Source organism: Rattus norvegicus, chromosome 10, assembly GCF_036323735.1.
Source record: "Rattus norvegicus strain BN/NHsdMcwi chromosome 10, GRCr8, whole genome shotgun sequence".
In the NCBI taxonomy this organism is placed as follows: Eukaryota; Metazoa; Chordata; class Mammalia; order Rodentia; family Muridae; genus Rattus; species Rattus norvegicus.
This window is the reverse complement of record NC_086028.1, coordinates 86211410-86224238: the sequence shown is the minus strand read 5'-3', so window position 1 is coordinate 86224238 and position 12829 is coordinate 86211410. Positions and strand designations below refer to the sequence as shown.

At 50.5% G+C, this 12829-nt stretch overlaps 1 protein-coding gene across 6 annotated transcripts in view; it reads left to right on the top strand.

Annotated features, from left to right (window-relative positions):
* Window positions 1-12829, top strand: part of Stat5b (signal transducer and activator of transcription 5B) — a 71031-nt gene that overhangs the window by 51940 nt on the left and 6262 nt on the right. For all 6 annotated transcript variants that reach the window (XM_039085258.1, XM_039085260.2, XM_039085256.2 and 3 more), the window contains 11 exons: window positions 1580-1710; window positions 1923-2074; window positions 2509-2664; window positions 3050-3229; window positions 3592-3679; window positions 3758-3880; window positions 6050-6142; window positions 9548-9754; window positions 11281-11375; window positions 11545-11675; window positions 12633-12803. In XM_039085258.1, coding sequence (XP_038941186.1) covers window positions 1580-1710; window positions 1923-2074; window positions 2509-2664; window positions 3050-3229; window positions 3592-3679; window positions 3758-3880; window positions 6050-6142; window positions 9548-9754; window positions 11281-11375; window positions 11545-11675; window positions 12633-12803 — 1527 coding nt within the window. The remainder of the gene's footprint in view (window positions 1-1579; window positions 1711-1922; window positions 2075-2508; window positions 2665-3049; window positions 3230-3591; window positions 3680-3757; window positions 3881-6049; window positions 6143-9547; window positions 9755-11280; window positions 11376-11544; window positions 11676-12632; window positions 12804-12829) is intronic.

The following is a 12829-nucleotide window of genomic DNA, read 5'->3' as shown; positions in this document are numbered from 1 at the left end:
GCTCGGTGGTAGAATGCTTTCCTGACGTGTGAGACCCTGGCCTCTGTCTCCCAGAACAGAAGGCTCTCCATTCGTGGTGCCTGCCATTTAGTGGTCTCTGCAGTTATTCAGAGGTCTTTCCTGTGACCCTGTATGCCTTGTGGATAATGTCCCCTAGCCTTTGTCCTAGGACACACAGAATTTGAAGATTCTTCCGAGAGCTGTGGAGCCTCAGCAGAGCTCATCTTAACCCTACACTTTGTTCTCCATGCGTGCATGAGTGTCTCAGACTCTCAGAGAGGGCGGAGCCATGGCTCAAGTGATTAAGAACACAGGCTTCCCTTGCATAGGAGTTGGGTTTGACTCCCAGAATCCACTTGGTGGCTCAAAACCATCTGTAATCCAATACCCTCTCTGACCTCTGCGGGCACCAGGCGTGCACACTGTAGACAGACATACACGTATGCAAAAACACTCACGCACATGGAATAAATCCAAAACCAATTTAAAGAATAAGAATTTCAGAAGACGTCTGTCCCCACACCCCCAGGCACATAGCCTGTGTCTTCTAAGGTCACGTGTGTAAAGCATGGCATATTGCTACGCTGACATTATTTACTGACTCCCAGGCTTCCCAGATTATAAATCATTGAGAAAGAACCAAGTCTTTTAGCTCTGTACCCTGAGGCCAGCATAAATTATAGTTGCGGGCTTATCCTGGCTGTCTTAATGTTGCTTTTGTCTGTCCCAGCTTGTGTGTCCCCGGGGCAAGGACAAGGTCAGTATGACATGCTTCTCAAAGGCTAGCCATGAACTTCAATGAGACATGCCAGTATGCACAAATTCTTGGCAAGACCAGAGTAAGGATGCTGGGCTACTCAGGGGCCACCGGAGGAAACAATAATGCAAGTACTCCGGTATTTTTCTGGGCATGGAGCAAGGAACAAGGAAAACAGTGGACAGGTAGTCCAACCCTGGACAGACTTGATGGAGGAGAGCCAATGAGGACTCTTTATGTGACTCTGTGTCCCGCTTCTGTCTCAGGGGTCTGTCCATATGTCTTGAAAGGTACCAAAAGAAAAATGAGAATGTAGCTGGGGAGGGGGGCTGCTTGCCTAGCATGCAACAGGTCCTCGTTTGGTCCCCAGCATGCACAGCGAGACAGAAGTATTAGTCTCCAGAACAGCCCACTGAGCAGCTGTCAAGATTCTCCCTTTACAGACGGGAGACTGAGGCACGAGAAAGACAGGATTTACCCAAGTTCACCCAGCTGATAAACCACAGACACACTCGTACACACAGTCTAACATCAATCCTGATGCCCTTGATGGAGGGCAGGATGCCCTCTGTGTGTGAGCGGCCAGGCAGGCACTACTAAGGAGTTGCTTCCCATTAAACACCTGCTCCCAGCTAGGAGAGGTCAGGTCAGGAGAACCTTGATGTGCCTTCTGAGAGAGCAGCTTCATGATGGGACGCCCATTCCTAGCTGCAACCCGGACCTACTATTGATGTGGTGTCTGACCTTGAGAGTGAAAGATCCCTCAGACTTCTCGCTGGACACGAGAAATGATGGTGGTGGGTGTCCTGTCCCCTCCTCCAGCTCAGTTTGCCCAGCTGGCCCAACTGAACCCCCAGGAGCGCATGAGCAGGGAGACAGCCCTCCAGCAGAAGCAAGTGTCCCTGGAGACCTGGCTGCAGCGAGAGGCACAGACACTGCAGCAGTACCGCGTGGTTAGTGGGCCCAGCATCCCTCTGCCCTGGGAGGGAGCTCTGTCGCCTGGGATTCAGGGCATCAGGTGGGGGACAGAGCCTGGGAGAGCAGGTCCCCTCTCTCCTGGGGTGCACATGAGTGGAGCGGGTATGAGAGGGCCAGGCCCTGGGTTCTAGGCCAGGGTCTGAGGAATGCTCCCCGGAAGCCAGAGAGCTGCTGTCCCCTCACACAGGAGCTGGCTGAAAAGCACCAGAAGACCCTGCAGCTGCTGAGGAAGCAGCAGACCATCATCCTGGACGACGAGCTGATCCAGTGGAAGCGGCGACAGCAACTGGCCGGGAATGGGGGTCCTCCTGAGGGCAGCCTGGATGTGCTGCAGTCCTGGTGAGGGTGAGAGGTGGGCAGGGTGGGCAGCTCGGGCGAGGATGCCGGCCGCCTCTTCTGTCCCTGCATTGGCGTGAGCGGCAGATTCCCACCATCTATGACAGCTCTCACTTTAGCAGTAACTTGGCTCCTGGTGGGACTTGGCTCCTCATGCCTGTGCCACCTCCCCCAAGGGATAGTGGGGTCTTGGAACGGGCAGGGATACTTTTGAGCTGGTTGGTGCCAAGTTGGGGCCACCCTAACAGTTGTCTGCTTTTGGAAAGTGGGACTCTGTTCTGTGCCTGTGCAGGGTAGCTGTGACCAAGGCCAGCACCTTTCTAGGGGTGGGGGGCGGTGCTTTGTTGGGAAGGAGGAAGCATATCCTGCATCCTCCTCCCCTGGCCTGGGCTGGAACAGAAGCCGCTGTCCCTCTGAAGGCCCTGGGCTCCTTGCAGGTGTGAGAAGCTGGCCGAGATCATCTGGCAGAACCGGCAGCAGATCCGCAGGGCTGAGCACCTGTGCCAGCAGCTGCCCATCCCAGGCCCCGTGGAGGAGATGCTGGCCGAGGTCAACGCCACCATCACAGACATCATCTCAGCCCTGGTCACCAGGTGACTGCTGCCTCCTGGCCGTGCTCAGACATGGCAGTTCCTGGGGGGTGGGCATGTTGAGGCCCCAGAACTGTCCAAACCCAGAGCTCTGCCCTAGTCCTGCTGGGCTGCCCTTCCCCCGTCCACTGTGGCTCCAATAGCCCTGCTGCTGTGGCTCCCTGCCCCAGTGTGTGTCGGGGACACTGGGGGAAGCACCACAGCCTCCAGCTCCCCTCACACCTGTCTCCAACCCCACGTCCTCTCCTGGAGGAGGCCAGGCCCCTCCTCTCCCTGTCTTCCTTCTCCCATCAGGTCCCACAGGAAGACCCTGCCTCCCAGCTGGCCCCCCAGCTCTCTTCCCTGGGCCAGTGTCTGGCAACCGTCTGGTCACTTGTGTCCCCTGCAGCACGTTCATCATCGAGAAGCAGCCTCCTCAGGTCCTGAAGACCCAGACCAAGTTCGCGGCCACCGTGCGCCTGCTGGTGGGCGGGAAGCTGAACGTGCACATGAACCCTCCGCAGGTGAAGGCGACCATCATCAGCGAGCAGCAGGCCAAGTCCCTGCTCAAGAACGAGAACACCCGCAAGTGAGTGTGCTTCAGCGTCCCCCGACTTGCCACTCCCCTTGGTCCACGAGGTCGGAGATAAAACTCTTCTATGATGTCTGTTCCTCTCTGGCTCTTCTGGACCTGAGAGTGAGTGCGAGGGCTTTTTTATTAAAGGTGGTGTCATCGGTCGGAGCCACTGTGGGCGGGGAGGGCAGAGGAGAAGGATGGGTAGATTTGGACAGCTCCTGGGCCTCACCGTGCCCAGCCCCGGGACTTGTCTCCTCTGTGCCTTGTCTTAGAAGCTAAGTTCCTCTCGGTGGCAGCTGTTCCTAGTGGCCCTCATTGTTTCCGGGCTCCAGCTTTCTCCGTGCCCATGCGTCCGTCTTCTGTCTGATTTGCAGTGATTATAGCGGCGAGATCCTGAACAACTGCTGCGTCATGGAGTACCACCAGGCCACAGGCACCCTCAGCGCCCACTTCAGAAACATGGTGAGGACCCGGGAGAAGCAAAGTGGACCCTCCCTCCGTATCTCAGGCCTCTTCATCTTCCTTGCTTCTCCTTTGCAGTCCCTGAAACGAATCAAGAGGTCTGACCGCCGTGGTGCAGAGTCGGTCACGGAAGAGAAGTTCACAATCTTGTTTGACTCACAGTTCAGTGTTGGTGGAAATGAGCTGGTCTTTCAAGTCAAGGTAAAGCCCTCTCCCTGTCAGCATGGATGCATGTGTGTGGACAGTGTGTGTGCACTATGTATAGCATATATATGGTGTATGTACTCAGGACACATGCAAATACATGTACAACATGTATGCCATATGTGTATTGTGTGTATGAGCAGTGTGTATAAAATGTATATAGTGTGTGAGTACACACGGTATGTATGTGCAGTATTTAGACCATGGGCACATTTATATAATATGCATACAGTTTGTGTGCAATGTGTGTACACCATGTGTGTATACAGTATGTATACATATGTATATATTATATATGTGCAGTGTATACATGCTGTATTCCTGCAGTGTGTGTATATACAATGTGTATACAGTATGTTACAGTGTGTGGGTATATACAGTGTGTGTAGTATGTATATACTGTGCTTGCCTATAGTGTATGTTCACAGTGTACATGCATATTTACAGAGTGGATATGCTGGGTGTATACCATGTATGTGTGTCAGATGGATTTGTGTATGCAGGATATATAGTCCATAGTGTGTCCAGTATGCATGGGCAGTGTGTGTATGATTTATATGTGCAGTATGTGTGTATAGATTGTGTATATAATATACATATATGATTTTTAAAGACTTATTTATTTAATGTATATGAGTACACTGTCACTGTCTTCAGACACACCAGAAGAGGGCATCAGATCTCTTTACAGATGGTTGTGAGCCACCATGTGGTTGCTGGGATTCGAACTCAGGACCTCTGGAAGAGCAGTCAGTGCTCTTAACCCCTGAGCCATCTCTCCAGCTCATATGTTTGTTTATACAGTAATTCTACCGTGTGTCTTTTCATGCTGGTTTCTGTTTTGTTTTATTTTACTTTGCCAAAGATTTGTGACCCATAGGGTTTCTGTTTCATTGTTGACAAGTGGGAAATGGAGAGAACCTTATCCTTAGAGCTATTGTTTTTTCAAATTCCTTTTAGGTACAAACAATAACTTCTGGACTAGCTAGAAAGATGCCTGAAGCATGAACCATGGGAGCCACTCAGTGGAATTTAGAAAAAGATTGGAGTCTTTGTGGTTGTGTGGTTTTATATTTGCTTGTTTAGTGGGTTGGGTTTTTTGTTTGTTTTTAAAATATGGTCTTACTATATAGCTCAGACAGCCTAAAACCTACCCTGTAGCCCAGGCTAGCCTTGATCTTGATGTCCTGCTTCAGTGTCTAGTGCTGGGATTACAAGTATGCAATGTTTTAAACATTTCTCCCTGTAGACTCCTCTACAAGTGTCTCCTTACCCTTACTCTTGTTTTCCTCTCCTGTTCTTCATGTACTTGTGAGACAGTTGTCCCATCCTTCAGAAGATCTAAGCAACCTCACCTGTAAAGTATCTTCACTTATGGCTGGGTTATGGGGCACAGTCTTGTAGTGTTAGTCCCTTGGGAGCCCGAGGCAGGAGTCAAGCCAAGCAGTGGTGGTGTCCACCTTTGGTGTCAGGATTCAGGAGGCAGATGCAGATGAATCTCTGTGAGTTCAAAGCCAGCCTGATCCTCAAGAGTAAGTTTCAGAACAGGCAAATCTACACAGAGAAAACAGTGTCAGAGAGAGAGAGAGAGAGAGAGAGAGAGAGAGAGAGAGAGAGAGAGAGAGAGAAGCAAGCATGACAGCAGTATATGCATGCCTGTGATCCCAACACTTGAGGAATTAGAAGTAAAAGCAGGAGGATCAAGAGTTCAAGACCAGGGGCTGGGGATTTAGCTCAGTGGTAGAGCGCTTACCTAGGAAGCACAAGGCCCTGGGTTCGGTCCCCAGCTCCGAAAAAAAGAACCAAAAAAAAAAAAAAAAAAAAAAGAGTTCAAGACCAGCCTCAGCTTCATAGGGAATTTGAGGTTAATGTATGCAATATGGACTTTTTTTAAAAAAAAAAAAATGAGTTGAGGTCAACCTGGGCTATATCATGATTTGAAGTAGAGTCAGCCTAGACTTACAATGTAAGGGTTTTTTCCCCAAAAAGGAAAAATTAGTTAGCTTGTTAGAGAGCTAGAAAAACAGATGGATTAAATAGCTCGGCCTTTTAAGCTTGTGCCCCAACTGTTTGCGGTGACATTTCTTTGAGTGTGCCACTGAAACCCAGATGATCAGGAAACCAGGCAGAGAAGAAAGCAATGTTCGATCCTTCTCTGTCTTCCAGACCTTGTCGCTCCCGGTGGTGGTGATCGTTCACGGCAGCCAGGACAACAATGCGACGGCTACTGTCCTCTGGGACAACGCCTTTGCAGAGCCTGTGAGTGGATTCTGTGGTCTGTGGGTCTTCCGACCTCAAGCCTGGTGTCCTGAATCTTGTTTGTGTGTGTGTGTGTGTGTGTGTGTGTGTGTGTGTGTGTGTGTGTGTGTGTGGTGTGTGTGTGTGTGTGTTCTCTCTTTCTCTCTCTCTCTCTCTCTTACACACACACACACACACACAGTACCATTTCCCTTGGGAGGCAGAATAGAAAAGGTGAGAGAGGAAGGGGTTGACATCCAGACAGGGTTTGAATTCAGGCTCTGCCTCCTCCCCTGGGGACCATGTGGAGTTCACTTGCTTGGAACTCGGGTAAAATGGTGCTCTGTAGCGCCATCATGAGGCTAAGCTCGGTTACACTGAAGGTGCTCTAAATACTGGAATCCCCAGGGAAACCCCAGGCGGTCTGAGGCCTTTCCTAGAGTTTACTGTACCTGAGAACTTGCCTCAGTCATTGGACAGTAAATAAGGGTGACATCAGATGCCCTTCCCAAGTCTCAGGTATTCGTCCCACATCTGATGAAGAGTGATGTGGTTTGTCTGAAGGAACAGATAATCTTGTAGTATGTGCTCCCCCTCCAAAGCAGAATTACACAAGTATGCTAACAAGTATTTACTCTCTTACTCCCTCTCCTTCCTTTCCCTTCTCTTCCTCATTCCTGCCCATCCCACCCCCGCCCCCAACAGGGTCTCCTGTAGTGTCCTAGACCAGTGATGAATTCACTGTGCAGCTAAGAAACCCTAGCCTTCTTACCTCCCTTACAAGTACTAGGATCACAGACATTCACCAACCATATCCACTTTTTCTTTAAAAATTTATTTGTTTTGAGTACACTGTCACTCTCTTCAGACACACCAGAAGAGGGCATCAGCTCCCATTACAGATGGTTGTGAGTCACCATGTAGTTGCTGGGATTTGAACTCAGGACCTCTGGAAGAGCAGTCGGTGCTCTTAACCACTGAGCCATCTCTCCAGCCCTACACCCACTTTTTATGACATACTGGGCCTAAAACCCAGAGCCTTGTGCATGCTAAGCAAGCCCTCTCCCAGTTGAACTATCCCCAGTCCCTGATGAACATTTTCTAAACATTTCATGAGGAGGGGTCATTGCACGCTGGTAGAACACAGTTCCCAGAAGCATGATAAAAGCGTCGGCATTGTTGTTCAGCACATCGACATCTGTCTTTCTCTACTGCGAGATTCCTGGCTCTTCAACTGTCATCCTTAGGGAACCCTCCTTTATTGCAAAAGCAGGGTTTTATGAGCTCTTCCCTGTGTGTGCTGCGAAACCAGAGTTTAGACTCTTAAAAAAGGTCACAGCACACTGCCTTCAAAACCTCCTGCATCAGAGAGTGGGTGGATGGGTGAGTGGATGGATGGATGATGGATGGACGGATGTGTTTTGCATGTTGGGATCCAGCTGTGATTCCGGGTCCTCCATATCCTCCCTCTCAGGGACACCAATGTTCGCCAGCCTTTACTAAGGGCGGACTTGTACGCATACACTTTATTTGGGGTGAATCAGGGCTATATATATGAACCTTGGAGAGTGGGAAGGGGTTCTTCTTAGAGTGAAGTTGCATTGGCTGAAGCTTGGGGATACCTCATTTGCATGGAGAGGCATTCATCGAATTTCGAGGTGGATTACATGACCTTCCCCAGATAGAGTACGGTTTGTCCTCCCCAGATCAGGAGAAGAGGAAGTCCCGCACCAAGCTCAGAGAAGCTGACCAGACATGGTAGACCATAACTTTAGTAGCAAGGTACGACAGACAGGCAGACAGACGGACGGACGGACGGACGGACGGACGAACGAATGATAAACAGGTTGTCAGTACCCTCAACAGTCAGTCATGGAACTCACTCCTGTGATGTTGACACTTGAGAGGTAGAACCTGAAGGATCAGAAGTTCAAGGTTGTCTTCAAACTTAATAACAAGTTCAAGGCCAGACTGGGCTGCATGAGACCTTATCCCAGGAGATGGCTTCGTAAAGTGAATGCCATGCAAGTGAGGAGACCTGAGTCTTTATATTTTATTTTATGTGTGTGAGTGTTTTGCTTGTATGTGTCTACCATCTTGTGCCTGTTGCCCATGAAGCCAGAAGAGGGCGTCAGATCCCCTGGAACTGAAGTTACAGATAGTCATGGTCTGCCCCGTGGGTGCTGCAAGAACAGCCAGAGCTCTTACTCACTTGAGCTGTCTCTCCAGCCCCCCCCCCCGCAATAAATTTAAGAAAAAAGAGGGGGGTTGGGGATTTAGCTCAGTGGTAGAGCGCTTGCCTAGCAAGCGCAAGGACCTGGGTTCGGTCCCCCGCTCCGAAAAAAAAAGAAAAAAAAAAAAAAGTAGAGGACTCATGAAAAACACACCTAAGGCTGACCTCTGACCTCCACATATGTGTACATATGTGCCTCACCCTTACACACACACACACACACACACACACACACACACACACGACAAAAAGGGGAGGAGGAAGGGAGAAAGCAGGAGGTTGAAGAGAGAGGAAGTCTCCTCTCCTGGCTATTTGGAAGCCTACAGCTACAGTCGGGGTTCTGTGTGATATGAGCACCAGACCACATCCCTCCAGCCCTCACTGCACCCTCACCCTTATTGGCCAGCTAGCTCAATAAAGTGAGAAGCAGTGCATTACAAGTTCATATTCTAACCATTTCTCAATAAAGTTGCCAACTAGAAATTTTCCACTCCTCCATGCCAAGTTGCTTCACTTTGAGCTAGAGTTCTTGGCAGGTGACAAGGGCAAGTATTGTACTTGGGGCTGTACATCACGTGTATGTGTCCATTCTCTCTCTCTCTCTCTCTCTCTCTCTCTCTCTCTCTCTCTCTCTCTCCCTCCCTCCCTCCCTCCCTCCCTCCCTCCCTCTCTCTCTCCTCACTGAGAAAGCCAGACTTCTTGTCTCTCTGCTGGCTGCCCCCCCCCTTTCTTAAAAATAGGATCTCACATAGCCCAGGCTAACCCCAAACACTATGTAGTAGAGAGTGACTAGAACTTCTGATCTCCCCTCCCCCTCCCCCAGGTGCTAAGGACACAGGCATGGGCCACCACACCCAGCCCTGTTTTCACTATCTAAACTTCCAATGAATCTAGACCGTGAGCCAAAATGTGGTGATACTTTGGTTCTGACCCTATTTATTAGATGCGGAGTCTGACTGCAGGGTCAACAGCTTCCAAGCCACACACATAAGCCAGGGTGGCCCTCTAGCTGTGTCACGAATGAGGACATTAAAGTTGAGCCTTGTGTGTCTCTCAGAACGGGACAGCCCACTGAATATACTCAGGTTTGGCAAGACAAATCTAACTCCTTCCGACCAGTGCTGCTTTCTTTGTGGCTTGAGAGAATCAATCAAGCAGCTGTTGTCTTCTACACCGGCTTCTCCCCCTCTCAGGGCAGGGTGCCATTTGCCGTGCCTGACAAGGTGCTGTGGCCGCAGCTGTGTGAGGCGCTCAACATGAAGTTCAAGGCTGAGGTGCAGAGCAACCGGGGCTTGACCAAGGAGAACCTCGTGTTCCTGGCACAGAAACTGTTCAACAGCAGCAGCAACCACCTCGAGGACTACAACAGCATGTCCGTGTCCTGGTCCCAGTTCAACCGGGTGAGTGGCCGGCCGGCAGCTACTCTCACTCCAATCTTTCCAAGTGTTTGCCTGCTGGAGTTTCCCTGCCCTGAGCCCCTGTCCTTCATATGCCTCAGAAACTCTTTCCAAAGTCATAGAGACATCTGTAGATGGGCAGCTTAAGAGTTGGGCCTACCATAGAGTGACATCTTCCCATTGTGCCCGAGAATGGGGCCCTGCAGGCACTTAATGTGTCTCTCCCTCTGTGAAGGAAACCGTGAAGCAAATGTAAGCCTAGCTGGGTCCCACCAGCTCTGATGTCAGCTCAGGCTTCCCAGGGACCCTCAGCCCCCTGGAAGCGGGTACGGACAAAGGAAATGTTTCTCCTGGCATCAAACAAATCTGTGTTTGATCTATGATCGAGTCATAGCTTTGATTTTCAGTTAAACTTCTCCCTGCTCTGCCCGTACCTCCAGAGTTTCAGATGCCCTTAATTCAGAGAGCTCTGTGGCTTCTGAGTCATCTGAACGGTTCTGGGTCCAACTGGTGGTAGTCCGAGGAGGTCAGGAAAACAGGCCTCAGCGGTCCGCATTGTGGCAAACATTGTGGTAAAGCCCCCGCCTCCCACAGAACCTGGTTACTGTACTTGCCTGATAATTACTAGGAATGTGCATGATGTCAGCCTGTCTGTGGTTTAGTGTGATCTAATTCAGGTCAGACCTATGAACCCACCCTGCGTCTTGTTAAAGTGTAGGCTCTGATTGGTACCGGGTCCAGGGTGAGCCTGGAAAAAATGGGCGATTCTCAGTGTCTCCCAGAGGACACTGGTGCTGCTGTCACACACCACAGAAGTAGCCAGAGGCGAGTCTAGCAGGATCCCCTGGGGGGTACCAGCTCTGTGTCTTTTATCCCTCTCCTTTCCCTTTTCTTCCATGCTCTGTCTCTGAGGCTGTAAGGCCACTTGGTAATAGTCACACGGGCGTGTTTGCATGCTGACAGAGGAGATGTTTCCTTTACATCTAAAGTGTCTGTAGGTAGCCTAGGCTGCCCATCTCGCAAAGCACAAGCCAGGGTTTGGAGCTTTTCACTTTATTCAGAAGAGCTGGAGCCAAATCTGCCTTCCCTCGTGCATTTTTTTATGGAGAAACTGCAAAGGGCAAAAACTCAATTCAAAGTTCGGTTTTATTCTTCAGGTTGCCGGGTCCCCGGAATTCAGTCTTACAATCCTGGCAGACGGTCCTTAGAGTTCAGTCTTAGCCTTCCAGCATCTGGTCCTTGTCCCCGAGATTCCTGTTCCCCTCTTTGCCATCTTGCTCTATGTGGCAGGGGGTGGGCTCACGTATACCAAGGCCACCGAGCCTTGTGTGCCTCCTGGGTGACGTCTAGATTTAAAGTTAATTCCGAACAAGCCAATCCCTTAGCAGGCTGCACGTGGAGGGTGTCTGTACAGAGCCCCGTACGACTGTCTCGTAACAGCAGGCTCTGAAGTACCTCTGTCACATGCAGCTGGTATTCTAATGGCCACTGAGGCTCTCTTCCTGTTCTCTGTTATGTCCCCCAACCAGGAGAATCTGCCAGGACGGAATTACACTTTCTGGCAGTGGTTTGACGGTGTGATGGAGGTGTTAAAGAAACATCTCAAGCCTCACTGGAACGATGGGTAAGAATCAGCCTTATTACATGCTGCCAAGGCTGGTCTTGAGCTCGAGTGATCCTCCTGCCTCAGCCTCCCCAGTTAGCTGGGGCTGCAGTCACCTAATAAGTCAGTACTAGAGTACATGGGTTTTCCTCTGTGACATTGTCACCCTCTGCTTCCGACTCTAATCCAGGGCCATCTTGGGTTTCGTGAACAAGCAGCAGGCCCACGACCTGCTCATCAACAAGCCAGATGGGACCTTCCTGCTGCGCTTCAGCGACTCGGAAATCGGGGGCATCACCATTGCTTGGAAGTTTGACTCCCGTGAGTGCCTCGCCCCTTTTGAGACACGGCCTTGTGTCCCAAGTCAGCTGCTTTGTCACGAGATGATTCTAACACATCTTACTGAGAATACATTGTTGGGGACAGACCTAATTACAGGAATCACTAGCATCGCCATGACACAGCTGCTCGTAAGGCAGCCTGTGAGCAATCTTATTATGGGAAATGCTGAATTGTAGCCCCAGAATGGGCGTCGGGCAGCGTCGCAGCAACTTCCCTTTTGAAACGTTTGCCTTATTGTTACTCAGCCTGGAGCTCGTTTCCATCCCTCTGTGGCTCCACGATGCTCTAATTAATGTCAGGTGTTGCTGCTGGGCACCGCTACCTAAGAATGTCCGTGCCCCCCCTTAGTCTGGCTCTCACGGTGAAGTGGCGTAGCGTGCTAGCTTGTGTGTTTTGTGTTTTACCGGCCCGGACTAGTGTTTAGACTTTCTCTGGTGTGGGGGTGCTTCGTAGAAAGTGAGATCGGGGTCCCTGGGGGCCACTTCTTTTCTCTCCCTTCTTTTATTTTATTATTCTGTATGTGGGTGATTTGCCTGCGTGCCGGTCTGTGTATGCAGTGCCCCGGAACTGGAGTTCTGGATGGTGGCGAACCATCCTGTGTGTGCTGGGAATTGAACCCCAGTCCGCTGCAAGAACGAGTGCTCTTAGCTGCCGAGCCATCTCTCTAGCTCCAGTGCTGTTGCTTTCGCACAGGGGAAGACTCTTGCTTGAACTTGAGCTCACTGAGGTCGCTGGATCTCTAGGGAAGTGATGCACGCATCTGCTTATGTACCAAGACCTCCAAGAGGTCCCTGTCTACATCCCGAGGCGATTCGGGGATGAATATTTCTGGTGGCATGACTTTACCATAAGGGCTTAAATTTTCAGTGTGTGGACTTTAAAGCCTCACATTTGGAAACCATAGTTAGAATGTGATTGTTCTGTTTATTGATCTAGAGGAGAGAATGTTTTGGAATCTGATGCCTTTTACCACAAGAGACTTCTCTATCCGGTCCCTCGCTGACCGCCTGGGGGACCTGAATTACCTCATATACGTGTTTCCTGATCGGCCAAAGGATGAAGTATATTCTAAGTACTACACACCAGTCCCGTGTGAGCCCGCCACCGGTGAGCGTCCGTCTGCAGTGGGTTTT